The 19,905-nt window shown below is 37.2% G+C and overlaps 1 protein-coding gene across 3 annotated transcripts in view; it reads left to right on the plus strand.

The window, feature by feature from the left end:
* Positions 1–19,905, plus strand: part of RhoGAP71E (Rho GTPase activating protein at 71E) — a 75,446-nt gene that overhangs the window by 12,055 nt on the left and 43,486 nt on the right. For all 3 annotated transcript variants that reach the window (XM_089246709.1, XM_089246710.1, XM_089246708.1), the window contains exons 4-7: positions 34–195; positions 345–454; positions 14,575–14,776; positions 19,236–19,398. In XM_089246709.1, the coding sequence (XP_089102835.1) occupies positions 34–195; positions 345–454; positions 14,575–14,776; positions 19,236–19,398 (637 nt within the window). The remainder of the gene's footprint in view (positions 1–33; positions 196–344; positions 455–14,574; positions 14,777–19,235; positions 19,399–19,905) is intronic.

The raw sequence follows: 19,905 nt of genomic DNA on the forward strand, positions 1-19,905 counted from the left end.
TGTTTTAGTTATAGTTTTTCTTCTCATTTACAGGTTTTAATACTGAAATTAAACAAAGAAGCACCCTTTAAAAAGGATGTATTTCGAGCTCCTGGTCATCAAGGGAACATGAAGAAACTTATTCATTTCCTGCAGAATGGCCGTCTTATTAATATAGACAATTTTTCAGTTCATACAATAGCATCAGTACTGAAGGTAATTATGAAAAAATGCAGGTTTTCAGAAGTAATTTATGAATCACATGCCAGACTTGAATGCAATATTTCTTATGCTTTCATGAATTTTCTCCTCGTGTCTCTTTTTTAATATGTGTACACTTATCAGTTCTTTTTTTGTGCTTTTAGAAATTTTTAAGAAAGCTTCCTGGTGGTATTTTTGGCCCTGAAAATGAGGATGAATTGTTCCAAGTTATTGAACTCGAAAATGTTGAGGAAAAGCGTGACAGGATACACCGGTAAGGAAGAGCTAAATGAAGTAGACAAATAACAAAATTAAAAATATTACTTTGGATTTCTTTTTCACAGTTTTTAAGAAAGTTTTAAAAAATATAGACTCAATTTTTTTTTCTTTTTTTATGTGTGGAATAAACATACAAGAAAAATACACAGGTGTACACTTTTATCACTATTCAATCATTAATTCTTGATTCGTAAGTTCTAGAAGTGAGACTTCCAATAAGTTTTAAATGTTGCCATACATAATTAATGAATGAATCTCAAGTAATGAATGCTATTTCGGAAAATGTTGTTGAATTTGAATTTTAAAACAATCTCTTAGTCCTATAAGTTATATTCAGGAAAAAACCCTTCATGCACTGATATGTGAAACAAAAAAAAATTCTTGTATCACAAAAACTGATCATCATTTCTTGCGGCGACTAGCAGATGTGTGAAAATTTGTGTATAATTAATAGAGCTAATATCTCTAATTTATTAGAACCAAAAACGGCATCTGTAGTTAGCTCAGGTGGTAGGGAGTGGCAATTGAAACTCAAGAGTTGCTGCCTCGAATCTAGCTCTTGAATTTCCTTTTTTTTTAATTTCATTTTTATTTTCTGACTATCTCTGTAATATATATATTACTATTTTACATATTCATATAATGTGGTACACTTGATGCTGCTTCTTAAGCTAGCTAAGTTTAGGTTCACTTCTACTCAAAGATGTCAGCATCCCGACATCAAGGTTTGCGGAGCCATGATGCTCTTGCTGTGTGAGGTGGTGGATTAACATGTTAAGAGCACTGCCAAAGGAACTTTGATTATGAAAGCATTGGATATTCAGCTGCACAGATACTAACTCAAAAAAAGAATTGGCTTTAAATAAAAAAAAAGTAATCCAACCAACTGAGCATTTGGTGATAAGACGCTATTTCATTTGAAGAAGTTTTCTCTTCAACTTTACACATCATGCCATTCTGAAAAATGTGTTACACTGGGATTACACTGTAAAAGTGTTGTGAAAGTGCTTTCATAAAACTTGAAAAATACAACCAATAAGCTTATTTTATTGGTTGCATTTGCTTGAATGTAACCTATGAGCTTTATTAGTTGGATTTTCCTAGTTTTATAAAAGGATTTCATCAAACTTTTATAGTGTAATACCGGTCTTTCTGTGGTGAGACTCTCATGTTTTAAGGGGCTAAGAGGCTGGCTCAATTTATACCTGATATAAACAATTATACAATTTAAATTTGATTATTTATAATGCTACAGTAGTTCATATACCCCTAGTAATTAAATTAAATTTTGTCAAAATTGTCTCTGAAATAATTTTGTGTATGACTCCCATTTCTTATTTAAACAATTTTCAAATTTAATCTACTTGGTCAGTTTGGGTCTAAGAAGAATGGTTTTTTTTTGGTTTCATATATGTGTCAGGGCATCAAGATTGTTATTCACTAAATACAGCGTAACTTATGACACATAAAAATCACATAGAAAATTTAATTTTATAACTTTTTCAAAAATGATTTTTTGATTTACTTAGCTGCTTAGATGATGTAACCACACTTGAAACATTTTTGTAATGTAAGTCTCCCATATTGGATAGTAAGAATGGACACCCTGTATTAATGGTAGCTGACTTATTACTTACTGTAACTAATTTAAGTAGAATGATTGCACATATGTTGATTTTGTCATAAATTCATTTGTGAAACTGTTCATTTTATAACATATATTAACCCATTTGTGCCCACAAGTATTTTTTTCTGAAAAAATTTGCAACAGTGATATGTCTTCTTCTTAAGCTGTACTCAAATGAGTACAGTGAGTGAAAATGGGTTAAACTTTTATTTCTTTATTTATATATAACTCCCACAACAGGCATATGCCCAATTACAGTGGAGTGAAGAAAAGAGTAAAAAATAAACATAAACAGCACATTGCAATACAGAAAGGCAAATAATGATACAGATAATAACGGCACAATAATAATAACGCAAATAAATATACAAATAATACCATCTGTGTGTACAAAAAAAGAAAAAAAAGTAAAAAAAGCACATGAGAACTTCCACACCTGAGGAAGCAGAAAAGAGAATTTTTCAACACGTTTGTTCGGTATGATGGGACATACAAGAGATTTCGGTTACAAAGATTTATGCTGTTACAGTGAAAACTGATTTGTGCTAAAATGTCTGGTACATCCAAGTTGAAGTGCAGAATTTTCACAAAAAAGGTGATCAATGCATTCTGACGGCGGACTTCGAGGTATTTATAGTGAAAAGTAGATCTGAGTATGTCAGTAGGAATTCGAATATCAAAAATTTGAAACTTCTTGAAGTAAACAAAGCGCAAAAGCCTATTTTGTGTACAATATTCTAGAACTGATCTTACGTAAGAATTGTAAAGTCGTAGCAAAGTTTCTGTATTTTGAAAAAATTTTCTGTTGCGGATTATGAAACCGACATTCCTTGATGCTTTTGAAACAATGTTATTAATATGCTGGTTGAAATTCAGTGTCTTATCAAAAGTGACACCTAAGTCCTTCATGTACTCTACTCTTTCGAGCGTTTGACCATCAATATTGTAATTGTACAGGATGGGACTATGCTTCTTACTGAAATATAAACATTGGCACTTGGCAATATTTAGATTTAACTTATTGGTGTTACGCCATGAACTGAGTTGTTTGACAGAATTTTGTAGCACCTCAGTGGTCAATACCATGTATTCAAACACATACCTGTGTTTTTAAACACGCAGGGGAATTACATAAGACAACCTCCCACTGGAGGGTTGTGACATACACTCTTACGCATTTCTCCCCATAGAGAGGGAGAGAGACATAATAATAAGAAGAAATACACAAGAAAAGAAAAGCAAAAGTTGACATCAACTCCATCTTGTGTTGGGAGCAAGAGATAAAAAGTTAGGCGTTTCCATCCCGCCCGGCGTTGTAATGCTTATTACTTACAACCAATATCAATTTAACACAAATACAAAAGAAATTAAAAAATGCTTGAAATGAAAACTCGTGTATGCAGGACATATTGCAAAAGTAATTATGAAGAATCATGAGTATATAACTATAATGGTAATAACACATTTGCAAGATAAATGCATCTTATTTGTGTAGGCATATCCTATCTTAGGCATCGAAAGGATCTGAAAAACATCTAAACACATAACTGCTGTAATCAAACATGTGTTGCAATTGATTCAAAATACAAAAACATATGTACAGTCAATTCAAATTAATATCCATTCTGAAAAGCTTAAAAAAAAACATCATTATCATATGCAATGAAATTATGCAGCTAAAATGCACAAATGAAAATACTAAAATATATCCGCTAAAATATGATAAACACAAACACTAGATGATAAAGTACATGAAGACCAAGTCCCTTCATTTCTCTTGAAGGGGGAGCAAACAAATTTTTGCTATCGATCGTTTGATTAGTCCATTTTTAGTTCGCACAGTCACTACGCGAACCTTGTGATCTGGACCTGGAATGATTTCGATTCTTCCAAGTAACCAGTTACACAGCGGCACGTTATCTTCCCTGACAATCACCGTGGCACCTGGTTGCACATTAGATTTTGAGAAGTGCCACTTATTTCGTTGCTGGAGCGAACTTACGCAGTCCATCTGCCAACGCTTCCAAATGGTCTGAACGAATTGTGTTGTGAGCTGCCATCGAGATAGTTGGTTATCACCAAGGTGGCACAGGTCAGGCTCAACAACGGTGTTAAGCGATCGTCTAATCAAAAAGTGAGCTGGTGTTAGGACCTCAAAGTCATTGATGTCTGGCGATAGAGGTGTGAGTGGTCTGGAGTTCAAAATTCCTTCAATTTGGGTCATAACAGTCTGAAAATCTTCCAACGTGAGTTTGGAAGACCCAACAGTTCTTTTGAAATGGTGCTTGAAGGACTTGACACCAGTTTCCCACAAGCCCCCAAAATTTGGAGCTCCTGGAGGTAGGAAATTCCATGTGATTTCCTCGAAGGCGAAAAAATAAGTCACAGATTCATCAGGTTTCACAACCATCTGATGAGACGTTTCAACTCTGTGTTGGCACCGACAAAATTAGTGCCATTGTCGCTGAATATTGATGAGCATCTCCCACGTCTAGCAAAAAACCTCTTTAGACATGCAATAAATGTGTCTGCTGTCAAATCTGACACACATTCTAGGTGGATTGCTTTAGACACAAATAAAGCAACACATATTTTATGCAATTGGGCCCTTCTTTTACCCTTAAATTTTACGTTGAATGGGCCACAAAAATCTACCCCACAAAAGTAGAATGGAAAGATTCTGTTTACTCTTTCCTTAGGCAAGTTGCCCATTATTTGCTCAAGAGTGGTCGGTTGTGCACGGAAGTATGTTACACACTCATGAACTATTTTTCTTGCAAGGTTTCTTGCACCAACAACCCAAAAAGTTTGGCGAACGAGATGCAGTAAGGTTTGAGAACCTACATGCAGGTGTTTACAGTGATAGTATTCAAAAATCAGTCTCGTTAGTCGGTGTTTGGCTGGTAGAATTATCTGGTGTTTTTGATTGTACAAAATGTCTGCTTCATTTATGCGACCACCAACGCAAAGCAATCCTTTCTGATCGATGAAGGGATTAAGATTTTTCAATTTGCTTTTAGTGGAGACTTGAGCCCCTTGCTTCAAGTTCCTCAATTCCTCACCGAATTCTCTTTGAACTATCTGGATTATTTTTATTCTTGCCACGTCAAGTTCTTGGGCAGTGAGTGGACCTGATTTTTTTATCTGTCATAGATCTCACATTAGAACAAAATCTAAGAACGTAAGCAACTATTTTAATGGTGGTTGTGTATCTGCTGGCCCTTGTTATTATGGATGTTATTTATAACATCATCAACACTTGCTACCAATGAATGTTCAACGGATTTCTTGAATTCACTAGCAAATGTCTCATCCTCAGCTGCCAACGTAGGTGGATCAAAATCAAAATTAAGTTCTGATCTCAAATAATCAGGACAGCTCCACCACAATTCATTGTGAATTAATTTGTCAGGAGACAAGCAACGTGACACCAGATCTACTGGATTGTCTTCGGATCTAACGTGGCACCACTTATACCCACTAGTTATTTTATGTTAATGTCAGTCATAGGGCACGTCTTTAGTGCGCAACTAGCATTGTATAAAACAGGTAACAATTGCAGATGGGTTTTTTTTTCTCGGTGTTGGTGTTGCAGTTTCTTGGAGACACAATCAATAAGCTGCTACGACGTTCTCAAAGACCTTATAGCCAATTGGACGACTTCGAATGTGTTTGCATAGTTGATATGCATGAAGCTGGCTGGTCATACTGAGCAATAGGCTGCCACCTGCACCATACAGACACGGCTGTGCAAAGGTGCTCTCAGCAATGGTTGCTACAAGGAACTCATCAGCAGAATGAAGGCTCTGGAAGGTCAAGGTGCACGAATGTGAGGCAAGTCCAAACTGCCCCAACGACATCATTGTCCGCTATCCAATGTGCTACAGACTCTTCCATACCACCTGTGGTGCCTTCCACCATCTCATAGCACTTGGCTGAGGTGGGGATATGCTCACAGCTGCCTTTAAGATATCCGTCTTTAAGCCCACAACATCGGCAGAGTCATCTAGCGCGGTGTCACAGTCGATCGTCATGGCTGCCAGCAGACTGGCATCACATAGCATTCAGCGATGAATCCCACTTCGGTCTTGGAGCAGATGACCATCGGACCCATGTGTGAAGTGACCAGGGCCAGTGGTTGCAATCAGTCTTTGTTTTAGAGAAGCATACAGCCATTACCCCTGTTGTGATGGTGTGGGGTGCTATCTCTTATGACAGCAGGTCGCCTCTAGTCGTCCTGAGCACAACTTTAACAGCTCAATAATATGTTGATGACATCCTGCGGCCAGTTGCTTTACCCTTCATGGCACATCATCCTGGGGCCATTTTCCAACAAGATAATGCCAGGCCCCATGTGGCTCCCATATCTCTGGACTGTATTTGTGCTGTTGATACTCTTCCTTGGCCATCAAGGTCACCAAACCTTTCACCAATCAAACATATATGGGACATGGTAGGCTGCCAGATTTGGACATCCCAGAATGTGCAATCTGGAGCAACAATTGATGAATGCCTTTATACTCTGCGTGAGGTTTCCATCTTCACTGAGCCCACCTTAGGACACCTGCGCTACCCTTTGACAGATATACCGCCCCTGATGAATGCCTGGCAGAATTTATCGAAAGATGAGGTTAGGAATCTTTATCACTCCTTACATCGAGGTATACAAGCATGCATCGCCACCGGGCGGGGGGGGGGGGGGTTCACCAATTACTGATTGATGTGTGATTGCTAGTCATTGATGGGTCCTATGGCTTTGAATTTTTAATAATTTCATTATCTGTGCATGAGCTTTACACATGTTTAACTTCAATAAAAACAGTCAATTTCTCCATGGTGCTTCATTTTTTTTTTTTTGCAAAAGGGTATATATATATATTTTTTTGTTCCATATGCTATTTATATTGGTTATATTTGACACCCATATTTTTTTTATGGGCAAATTTTTTCCCCCTCATTAGGCGATTTGCCTGTTGTGACCATTGTATTTGTATTTTATAAACATTTTCAGGCTTGATGAATATATCCCTTAACCCAAAAAACATTCATCTGATATTTTTTTTATAATATATATAATGTTTTTTTAATTAAAGTAACATAACTTTTCACATTCAACATAAAAATTGTGATCCGATATTTTCGATAGAATTGTCAAGCTATTGTAGGTTATAAATGTTTTCACAAAAATATTGTAATCTATAAAATTTAGAAGATGTCACATTTCTTTGACATCAAGATTTACATTTGACAATTATTAATAAGATATTTTAAATTCATTTCCACATTTAACTGGAAAAGCAGTTTGGGTAAATATGATATTTTTGAAAATATCCTATACTTTTTCTTGACTGAAAATAAAAAAAATATTTCTTGACTGAAAATAGCAGCACATTTTTGAATGAAAATATCAGGTATTTACAACTGAAAACATGAGACTGAAAATATTAGCTATTTACAACTGAAAACATGAGACTGGAAATATCAACTCATTCATGGCTGAAAATTTCAACCCATTCTTGACTGAAAACGTGAGGCTGAAAATATCAGCCCATTCTTAATTGAAAACGTGAGGCTAAAAGTATCAGCCCATGCTGAACTGAAAGTATCAGACTCTCTTCTCCACTGAAAATATCACCTCATTCTTGTTGGAATAATATCATTTTCCCCCTTTTACTGTGTGTATGTATTCATGTTCTTTCCCCATATACGCAGCGTTTCCCTCTTTTGGGGACTTTCTTTTTCCCTTCACTTCACCGCTGCTGTAGTATAGTTATTTCTTTTTTGCTTGTATAAAAATGTCGTTCGTCTGACTAGACGTGTGTTTCGTTTCTCTCTCGTCGTCGTCTCTTTCCCTTTCCACACTCTGCCCGCCCACAGGTTATGGGCCCAGAGCATCACCCAGAGACGTATCTTTGGAGACGGTAGCGTTTTCAATTTTTTTTTTCCGCGCGCCGATACGCAGTAGTCGTATCTCGTTAGAAGTTTAGTTTCCATTCGTTTTTATCGTGTGCATCAGGAACCTTCGCAACGATAATGGCCAGCATCAAGGACAATATTGTCAAGCTGAACAATCACAACTATTCGAACTGGAAATATAAGGTTAAACTTCTGCTAATGAAAGAGAAACTTTTCAAGAAAGTCATCGAGAACGACAGGCCGGATCCAGGTGAAGCGAATCGAAGGACCCTCGATCTATGGGAGGAAGCCGACAGCCAAGCACAAGCGTACATTGGACTAACTGTCGAAGATGATCAGCTCATTCACATCCGTGATAGTAAATCCGCGAAGGACATGTGGATCGCCCTGAAGGAGTATCACGAGAAGAGCACCCTCACCAACAAGGTTCACCTGATGAGGACAATCTGTTCCCTGAAACTAGAAGAAGGCGGAAATGTTCCCGAGCACGTCGTCCGCATGCAAGAACTTTTTCTGAAGCTGAGGGACCTCGGCGAGGAATCCTTATCGGATAAATGGAGTACCGCCATGCTACTCAGCAGCCTGCCAAGGAGCTTCGACCCGATGATCACCGCATTGGAAACACGTGCCGAAACCGAGTTGACGTTCGCTGTTGTCCAGCAAAAGGTCATCGCCGAATACGAAAGAAGGCAGCAACACGCGGATCCAGGCAGTATCCTCACCGAAAGAATGATGAAACTCGGATCAAGCCACATCGAGAGGAAAAACTCCATAAAGTGCTATTTTTGCAAGAAGCCCGGCCACGTCAAGAACAGATGCAGAAAATACGCAGAGTGGAAAAGGAATCATCCGGAGAAAACGTCCAGGAGCTCAAGTGAAAATAAAGTGAGCGCCGCTCAGCAAAAGGATACCTTGCTGTCACTAGGCATACGGTCGGAAAACTGGATTGTGGATTCTGGTGCCACGCGCCACGTGAGTAACGATATCAATTTTTTCACGTCGTTAGATAACTCGTACAAAGATAATATTGAAGTCGCAAACGGCGAAACAGTTCATGTGCTAGGCATAGGTTCCGGGAATATGCTATTGAAAAATTTAGACGGTTCGGTGACAAAAGTGTTACTTTCGAATGTGTTGTATGCTCCCGATGTCGTCAGTAATCTAATATCCGTTCGTCAGCTAACATTGCATTATGCTTCCGTGAACTTTCATAGTGATTATTGTGAAATTCATAAAGATGGAAAGCAGATCGGTATCGCTGACTCTGTCGGAAATCTGTACAGATTACGGGTTTGTCAGTTACATAAAGTAAATACAGTGACTGGACATAAAGAAAATTGCGTACACACATGGCATCGAAAAATGGGTCATAGAGATGTAGAAACCATCAAGAAGATGCATGCTGAAGGACTTGTTCATGATTTGAAACTCATTGACTGTGGTATCAACATGTCCTGCGATACGTGCATGAAAGGGAAACTTTCGAGACTACCATTTCCCAAGAAATCCACGAGTGAGTCGAGCGCACCGCTAGATCTAATTCATACCGATGTGTGCGGCCCGATGCAAACGATCACACCAAGTGGAAAGCGGTATGTTGTCACGTTCATCGACGATTATTCGAGGTACACTCAAGTACATTTGTTGGCACAAAAATCGGACGTATCCGATGCTCTTAAACGGTACCTGAATCTTGTTGAAAATGAATTCGGTCGAAAAGTAAAGGTGATTCGATCCGATCGAGGAGGTGAATACCTAAACCGAAACTTGAGGAAATTCTTAGCTGATAAAGGTGTGCAAACACAGCTAACTGCGGCTTATTCTCCACAGCAGAATGGGGTAGCGGAAAGGAGGAACAGGACTTTGGTCGAGATGGCACGTTGCATGCTGATCGATGCAGGCTTACAGAAGAACTTTTGGGGTGAAGCTGTGATGACTGCCAACTACATTTTGAATCGAGTTCTAACTCGAGTAAAGGAGAAAACTCCTTACGAACTGTGGACGAACAGGAAGCCTACCATCAAGAACCTACAAGTTTTTGGATCGAAGTGTTTCGTTCATGTACCAACAGAGAGGCGTCAAAAACTCGATAACACAGGGGTACAAATGATTTTCCTTGGGTACGACGAGGAGTCGAAAGCCTATCGCTGCTACAACCAATCATCGAAAAAGGTCGTAATCAGTCGAGATGTTAGGTTCTGTGTAGAACATCAAGTAAGCGACAATTTCGACGCGAGTAAAGATGATGTTCGTGAAACCGAACTTACTGGCTCCGTGGAAATAAAAACTCAGGAGGAGCGATCCAGAAACCCATCAGAGGACGATCCCAGAGGTGACGGATCCCGAATTCGTGTTTCACAAAGGCCAACTAAAGGCATCCCGCCCAAGAGATTCGAAGTGATGAGAGCAGGTGACGACCATCGCACGGGAAATTTCTCCGAGAAATTGACGGATGAAGACAGCGATGATGAGGAACGTCCAACATGCAGTCGTATTCCTGACAGAAGGCACTTCAACGACGGCTTCATTGTGCATCAAGCCAGTTTGTGTCGTGGTGAAGATCCAGAAACATTAGAGGAAGCTATGGCCAGCCCCGAAGCAGAGAGATGGCGAGAGGCTTTAGATATTGAAGTAAAAGCTCATCTTCATAACAATTCGTGGGAACTTTGTGATCTTCCAGCAGGAAGAAAACCTATCAAAAGTCGTTGGACTTTCAAAACAAAGAGAAAGGCCAATGGTGACATAGAAAAATACAAAGTTCGTCTCGTTGCCAAGGGATGTTCACAGAAATATGGTCTGGACTATGAAGAAACGTTTTCGCCAACAGTGAAGCACAGCTCCATTAGATTCCTGATCTCTCTAGCAGCTCAGCATGATCTGGACATAGATCAGATGGATGTGGTCACAGCATTTCTCCATCCGGAACTTGGAGAAGAGATATATATGGAACTTCCAGACACGGAACATTTTCCAAAACGACACTGTCGACTGAAGAAAGCCATTTATGGGTTAAAACAAGCCAGTAGACTATGGTATGACAACTTAAGTCAGGCATTGTTGCAGTCAGGTTTAAAAAGGTCAAAAGCAGATCCGTGCATATTTTTTGAGAACTACAACGGGAAAATCATCATCGTAGCCGTTTATGTCGACGATCTTCTTATTCTTTCCAATGACAAAAACGAAAAGAACAGAATCACAAGGGAGCTGAAACAGGCGTTCCAGATGAAAGATCTAGGTGAAGCCCACTATATACTCGGAATAAGGATAATCAGAGATCGCAAAAACGGAGTGATAACTCTGGACCAACAGAGATACATCGAAGACGTCTTGAAACGATTTTCTATGGAAGAAAGCAAGCCGGTCAATACACCTATAGCCTCCGATCAAGATCTCACTAGAGACATGTCGCCGAAGAATGAAAAAGATCGCAGCCAGATGAAAAAGGTTCCATACAGAGAAGCAGTAGGATCCTTACTATATGCTTCACAAGGAACTCGTCCAGACATCAGCTACGCTGTAGGAGTGGTGAGCAGATTCGCCAACGACCCTGGTCAAGCTCATTGGTCTGCCGTGAAGCGTATCATGCGCTATCTGAAGGGAACTCTCACCAAGAAGCTCGTGTTCCAGAAAAACGAAGGGGAGTTGATTGGTTACACCGACTCCAACTGGGCTGGAGATAAAGATGACAGGAAGTCAACTACGGGCTATGTCTTCTGCAATGCCGCCGGAGCCGTCAGCTGGAATTCGAAGAAACAACAAACGGTCGCTCTTTCCACAGCAGAAGCTGAGTACATGGCAATAAGCTCAGCCGTTCAAGAACTTCTCTGGCTACAGCAACTCAAGACCGAATTGCAGGGTTGTGTCAGCAAACGCATGACTTTGTACTGTGACAGCACAAGTGCCATATCACTCGCCGGTAATCATGTTGTGTCCAGTCGCGTGAAACACATCGACATCAGGCATCATTTTGTTCGCGAGAAGATCAGTGAAGGTAGTCTGGACATTCAACATATAGACTCTAAAGTCAACCCAGCCGACGGATTTACAAAAGCACTTGATATTGTAAAATTAAGAAATGTTATGTTTATTTACGGGCTAAAATGAAGTGGGGGTGTTGGAATAATATCATTTTCCCCCTTTTACTGTGTGTATGTATTCATGTTCTTTCCCCATATACGCAGCGTTTCCCTCTTTTGGGGACTTTCTTTTTCCCTTCACTTCACCGCTGCTGTAGTATAGTTATTTCTTTTTTGCTTGTATAAAAATGTCGTTCGTCTGACTAGACGTGTGTTTCGTTTCTCTCTCGTCGTCGTCTCTTTCCCTTTCCACACTCTGCCCGCCCACAATTCTTGACTGAAGATATATACAGGTAGTCCATTCTCAACTGAATATTTTAATTTTGAACAAATCTGTTTATTTACTGATGAACTAATTTATGTTTAAAAAATTAATTTACCCATGAAAATATCAAATCATTTTTGACTGGAAGTATCAAAAATATCATATCATATGCTATCTTGAAATTAAATATTGGACATATATTGGTGGTATATATCAATGAACCCTGTAAATTAGTGTTCAAGGAATTTCGCAAACCAAGAGAAAATGAATGAATGAATTCTAATTTGAGAAATTTTGGTGTTAAATTTTTGCTCTGTTTTGCTATGACAATGTTTTTTATTTAACATTTGATTATTCATTTGTGGAATGTTCTTTAGTATTACATACATGATTGTAGGTATATCATAGCTGCCAAGTCTTCCGAATTTTAGCTTCATCTCTCGACCTCCCGAAAAGTTCTTACATCTACCGAATTTTTACCAAAATCACAAAAATCCCTAATTGTCCCAAACATTCCCTACTTCATTTAAAAAGAATCCCCATTTCTGAAAACAATCCCTAAGGGTGGCAAAAAGTCTTTTGTGTCTGTTTTTTCCCCTTTCGAAATGATGTCATACGCATAGCTGCCAAGTCTCCCGCATTTTTTGGGAATCTCCCGAATTTTAGCTTCATCGCTCGACCTCCCGAAAAGTTCTTAAATCTCCCGAATTTTTACGAAAATCACAAAAATCCCTAATTGTCCCTAAAAATTCCCTACTTCATTAAAAAAAATCCCCGCGTATGAAAACGATCTCTAAGGAATTTCTTGTGGGGCATGAAGCATCTTTTTTTTCCCTTTCGAAATGACGTCACACGTCGTAGATGGGGAAATTCCCTTTTTAAGGAAGTTTTACAAACCCTCTGATGGTAACAAGAAAGTTGTTTGTCTTATCGTGCAGGAAAATGGCTTAGCAGCCAATAGTCCTGGATAATAATTGAAGATTCTAGTGACGCGCATATGGTCAAAATTTCTTTTGTTGAAGTTATGTACGTGTGATATAACAAAGCATGAAAGCAAAAACATATTTAATCAATTTTAAAGATACTTATTCCGATGAATTTCCTTTCATCAAACGTTTGAGAAGAGGGCCGACTTTTCCTTTTTGTACAAGTTGTGTTACGGACACAAACATCGGTAATGGTGGAAAGACTGCCATCATGCCAAGTGTCACAAAAAGTCAGTGTTCTTCAAAAATTGACGGTGTTTTCCTTCATCTTCCGATGATTTTGGGGTCATTCGCGCAGGATGTTTGTTCACAGCGTTTCTGATTGAACACAATATTTATTTTTACATCATTGAAGTTTTGGCCTCCAATTTCACTTGTTTTTTGCGTAGGAATTTTATTCCCAAAGGTTTAACTTCCATGTGTGTAAAATCCCTATTTTAATTTTACTTCAGTAGGGATTTTAATCCCTACGCTTTAACTTTTATGTTTGGAAAATCCCTATTTTATTTGGAAAAATCCCTATTGTATTTATTAGGGAGTGGTTTTAGCATAAAATACGGGTTTGCGCGAAAATCTCCCGAATTTTCATTTTCAAAAGTTGGCAGCTATGCATACGTCGTAAATAGGGGAATAGTGGGGAATTCATCACCCATGTGAAATAAAAAAAACATCAAGCCAAGTGTCACAAAAAGTCAGTGTTCTTCAAAAATGGACGCTTTTTTCTTCATCTTCTGATGATTTTAGGGTCATTCGCGCAGAATGTTTCTGATTAAACACAATATTTGTTTTTGTTTAGATCACCATTGAAGTTTTGGCCCCCAATTTCACTTGTTTTTTGCATAGGTATTTTCTTCCCATAGGTTTAACCAGCACTGTTTAACTTCCATGTGTGTAAAATCCCTATTTTATTTGACTTCAATTTTTGAATAGGGATTTTATTCCCTATGCTTTAACTTTTACGTGTGGAAAATCCCTATTTTATTTAGAAAAATCCCTTTTGTATTTATTAGGGAGTAGTTTTAGTATAAAATACGGGTCCGCACAAAAATCTCCCTAATTTTCATTTTCAAAAGTTGGCAGCTATGGTATATAAATGATTATAACAACTGATGCCACATTTCGAAAGATCAGTGGATTATCTTATTTTCAGCTATGTGCATTTGTGTGCATCAAAAATCACATTTCCAATGTTCGGATTTTAGAAAAATTAGATAAATTGATAATTTTTATTTCGTCACAAAACAGATTGCTTCTGTCCCTCCCTGTTGTTGCTCAACATCTGTTGGTGCTTTTGTTTGGAACTTTTCGCACCATATCCAGTTCCTGTCAAAGAGCTCATACTGGAATGTCTTCTGAAGCTTTAGGTGTCAGTGTTGCACCAAGTTTTTTTCAGTCATGTGTGAGTGATGGTAAACTTGCTAAAATGGAAGATGTTGCACGCTTTAAGGTGAGTATTCATTGTACATGAAAATATTGAATAACTTCAAATGATGTTTACTTGGAAATTTTAACAAGTGAACTGTTCTCAATAGGAGTCAGAGGAAACATGTTTAAATGGTTAGAGTAATACTGTTATGAAAGGCAAAAAGCAGTTGTGATTCAAAAAGAAATTATTACTTTTCATGAGGTGAGGAAAGGTGTTGCTCAAATATCTGTACTGGGCCCAATATTATTTTTAATATATATAAATGATTTATGTGTAAGACTGAGATTACACTGTAAAAGTTTAGTAAAAGTTCTTTTATAAAACTTGAAAAATGCAACTAATAAGCATATTGGTTACATTTGAGCGAGTGTAACCTATAGGCTTATTGGTTGTTTTCTTCAAGTTTGTAAAAGATCTTTTATTAAACTTTTATAGTGTAATCCCAGCCTAAATTGCAATTAAATGGGAAATTGATAACCTTTGCTGATGACACATTGCTTTATGTGGAGGATACAGATACAAAATTAATTTAATTAAAAAGGTACAAGATTACAGTAAAAATAAAAATCTAGCTAATAAAACTAAAACTTATACATATAAAACATAATATATATATATGTAATACCACGATTATTGATAGCTGGTAGGAACTGTGGGGGAAGGTTATTTTTACATAATTAGATTAAGTTGCAGTAGATTTTTACATATTATACACGGAAATGTTCCAGTGTGCTCTTATCACAGTGACATGATGGAGTGTGTCTTGGGAGATTGGGCACAGGTAGTAGGGGTGAGGGGTAGGTACAAACAAGTGTTGTTAGTCTCTGATTGGACGAAGGGAGAGATAGCTCTTGGGAAGGAAAAGAGAGAGAGAGGGGGGAGTGCCCACACAAAGAAGAGGTAGATTTCCTTGTCTTATTACACATTCTCCTCTCAAGATCAGTGCTGGGGGATGGGCCCCACAATTAGCCCAAGAAAGTGAAGTGGATAGTTTACTTAAGATTCCAATCAGAGACCAAAACAGCATATTCAGACATCATGTGGGTTCAAATGTGGTGTATGCAAATATGGAACAATACAACACAAGTTACGCATTCACATTTAAAAATCAAACAGATATCATTAGCGCCATTACTGAAACTACTACAATGCTACTGATGCAGCCTGTAGCATCTTGATTAAAATTGTGTTAGTGGGTATAAGAATTTATATGTGTAAAGTTAGGATGAAACATTTAATGATATGATTACCTATATCTTTTTTTTCACATAAACAATCTCAACAATGTGGATTATTTAGTACATATTGTATGGATTTTTTATGTACATAATGGATTTGATGAGTCAAGAGATTATATATTTGCGAGAGCTTTAAGGCTATTTGAAGGGTGGAAGTATCTCAACTTGCTTGTGTGTACTATTTCTGAAGTTTTTTTGGTAAGGGCATTGGGCCAGTTTATCTCAAAGTTGACTTTTCAGAAATCTTTCTCAGTATGGTATAAGGACTTGAAAACAGTGGCAAAAGTTTCCTAGTGTTTGGATATTGAAACTCCACATATATAATGAAATCACCTGGTTTGGGGCAGGTTGAACCCGAGCGTCATGGCAAAAGCTATGGTCCTAGCTTTCACCAATTTTCTCGCTTCCTCTAAAGGTGGATATAGCCAACACTTTCTATAGCAGAAAGCCTCCGCATGAAGCTTTGACGTCACCGAAGTCCTCCATTTTACCTGTAGCCATTCGATATAGCAGTCTGACATATACGTACAAAATCTTTACCTTTTTTTGCAGTACATCCAATGACTAGGTAAAATAGATGACTTCAGTGACATCACAAGTTTCGCGCAGACGTTTTTTGCTACAGAAGATGTTGATATAGCTCACTATTGCCTATTGGTGGGTTGTAGGGAGCTCCACCAAGTAACAGATAAGTTGGGGAAAATTGAGTGACTGAATGTGGTGTATTGTTGTACTTAGTGATTACTTGATCAAGATACCTGGTCCAAGACTGATTGTCAGAGGAAGTATTTATCTTGCATTTCAATTGAGTAACTATGGACTGGTTAAGTCGTTCTGTTTTACTATTAATCTGGAAATGATAAGCAGATGTTAATAATTGTTTAATATTGTGATGTAGAAATTTTTTTGAATCTTGATGTGATGTAAAAGCACCATTTCGATCACTAAGGATCTTTTTTGGAGCTTGTACTTGAAATATTTGATTCAAAAAATTGATGTAGGTTTCTGTATTTTCGTTTTTGGAAGCTAAAGTCCAAATGTATCTTGTGCATGATCTATAGCAATGTGCAAAAATTTCTTTGTGGGGTTATAGTGACCAAAACCACCTACTGTGTCAATAGATATTATATCGAAGGGGTTCTCAGTTGGAGGCACAGATGCAAGCAACCCAAATATTTTCTGGTGGCACTTATTAAGTTGAGAGGTTTTACAATGTTTCACAAACATGTGTACGTCACTAGTGATGTTGGGCCAATAATAAATTCGGCTTATCAAATTGAGCATTTTCTGCATGCCTGGGTGACTAAAATGTTCATGTGCAGTTTCAAGAAGGGTTTTTCTTAAAGAAAAGGGGAGACCACAATTTTATTAAAACCCTTTCTCTTACAAATCAAGACATCATTAAGGTTATTGTACTTCATGACATCAACATTATCCAGCCTCTGATGGGTCTTGGTGACTTCCAAATCCAGGTGGTGTGTTGCTTCATTTACGAAGTGACAAATAGGATTACAAGACAACATGTTGGCCTCAATGTTGGTGGTGCCTGGTTTATATTTAATTGTAGTCATGCATGCTTAGCTTTAATGACCATCGAAATAGTCTTCCTGTTAGGTGTTTAACCTTTTTAAGCCAAGCTAAGGCAGCATGATCAGTGTGGATTGTGAAGTTCTGATCATGTAAATAATGGTGGTACTTATCCAATGCATCAACGATAGCTAAACACCCTAGTTCTGTAATGGCATAGTTTTGCTCATAATCTTTAAGGGATGTAGAATGAAATGCAATGGGATGGACACATTACCACCAGGAAGTTCCTGTTTTAGCATGGCACCTACAGCTTCCTTAGAAACATCAACAAATAAGTGGCATGGAAGTTTCGGACTGTATAAGGTCAGTATAGGCTTGGAAATCAGTGCTGCCTTTAATGTTGTGAAACTGTTCTGACACTCAGGTCACCAGTTCCATATTCGATCCTTGCTTAACAGTTTATTAAGGGGAGCTCTTATCTTTGCATAGTCAGGAATAAATCTATGATAGACATTAATGCTGCACAGAAACCTTTGAAGTTCCTTAATGTCTTTTGGTGGTTTCAATTTTTCCATGGTGATAATATTGGCATCATTAAAAAAAGCACAAAAAATTAGCACAAGAATGCAATTATGAAATCTGCAAAAAATTATTAGAAACCATAACAGCCAGCTACTCATCACCCCTCACTTTTCTTGGCAATATCTATAAAAAACTTCTTTTCCTTTCTTTCCTCCAGCTTCTCTGTTGTAGAAACTAGTTATTTCTCTTTCTTTCTTTGTGCTGTACTTGATCATGTGTTGTTTGAATGATGTCACTAACATTTTAGGGTTGCAGAATTTTTTAAATTCCTTCTTGGACTCTATTGGTATTCAAAATATTTACACGTTTTTTTTTGAGTGACCCATAATAATTCTGCCGGATAATTTTATTTTATTTTTGTGCATGTTTAAATGAGTAGAATTGGTTATTTTTTCAAAACTTCTTGGAATCCTTTCCTTGTCAGTAAATTTTAGACACCTATGCATTTTGTACTAGCAGACACATTTAGAACATTTCAGAACATGACGAGCTGTATTCAAACACATTTGCATCAGGTAAAAAATGTTATTTGCCTCAAACTTATCTGACATGAAGTCTCTTGTTATTTAGCCATTAAAAATCAATAAATTACCAGTCAAGCTAACTCTTGAAAATACTATTGGCATTAAAACCAGTTTTATTTACAAAGACAACATGACTTCATAAACGTCAAAACTTAACAAATATAACTTCAATTGATTGAGTACAGTGGTTCACCTACTTGGTGCTGTGAACAATAATATAAATAACCAATCACACACAAAATTAAAGCATACTCACTTCTGCACTCTATTCAAAATAAAAATAACAATGTTAAAAGGGGAAAAAATTATCTGGAGAAAAAGACCACTTGTCTTGAGCAGCTAATATACATAGAATGTGGGATTGTGTGACAACCTAATATATATGTATTTCAGCCTAGCAGAGAAGAATGTAATAACATAAGAAAACAATTTTTGTTCTTTTCTGGTGCCATAGTCTCTTCAATTTAAAATAGGCCTAATTATAAACTACTGAACTTGCAAAACACAGCCTTATTGCAATGTGATTTAACAAAATTTTATTTTATATCTGGAGATATTAAAGATTTGTCTTTACCCCTCATATATTTATAACTTTTGTGATTGCAGGTCGCAACTCGCATAATGAAGTTCTTGATTGATGATTTTGGAGTTAGCAATCTTTTTGGTCGTGAAAATTATGAATATTATGCTCGAGTTACTGGAAGAATTCTTAAGGTTGAAGAAGATTGGATCTTTGCATTTCATTACCCTCCAGATGCAGTTATCTCACGTAAGTTACTGAAATTCAATTAGATAAAATTAGAATAGTTATTTTCTCTGATTACGTGAACATAAATCCCTGTACATATTTCATATTGTACATTACTGCCTTTGAGAAAGAAATATGATATGGATTTTTTTCATATGTTTCCCTCTTTTCGAAGTGACTAAAATATGTTCAATTTAAGTTGCTCAACATTTATTAATTCATGAAGCTATCTAAAGTAAGGTATAGAAATAACTCAGAATTTTTCAAACATATATTTTACAACTTACAGGCATCAAATTGTATTTTTATTTATATTTTTCAAGATCGTATTGATCTATTTATTCAGTTAAAAATACATCCATAATAGAAAGTTATAAGGGAATTTGGTTGCAAATGAGAGCATTAATGAAAAAGACAATGAATTCATTGATAATCATATCAATTCAAAATTTTTAATCAATATATGCCTCAGTAAATCATATACAAATATTCTTTAATTGAATTGTGTCACATCACAACATAATTCTA

Source organism: Pholcus phalangioides, unplaced genomic scaffold, assembly GCF_987345545.1.
Source record: "Pholcus phalangioides strain wild (caught in Gottingen) unplaced genomic scaffold, Ppha-v1.0 ptg000017l_1, whole genome shotgun sequence".
Taxonomy (NCBI): domain Eukaryota; kingdom Metazoa; phylum Arthropoda; class Arachnida; order Araneae; family Pholcidae; genus Pholcus; species Pholcus phalangioides.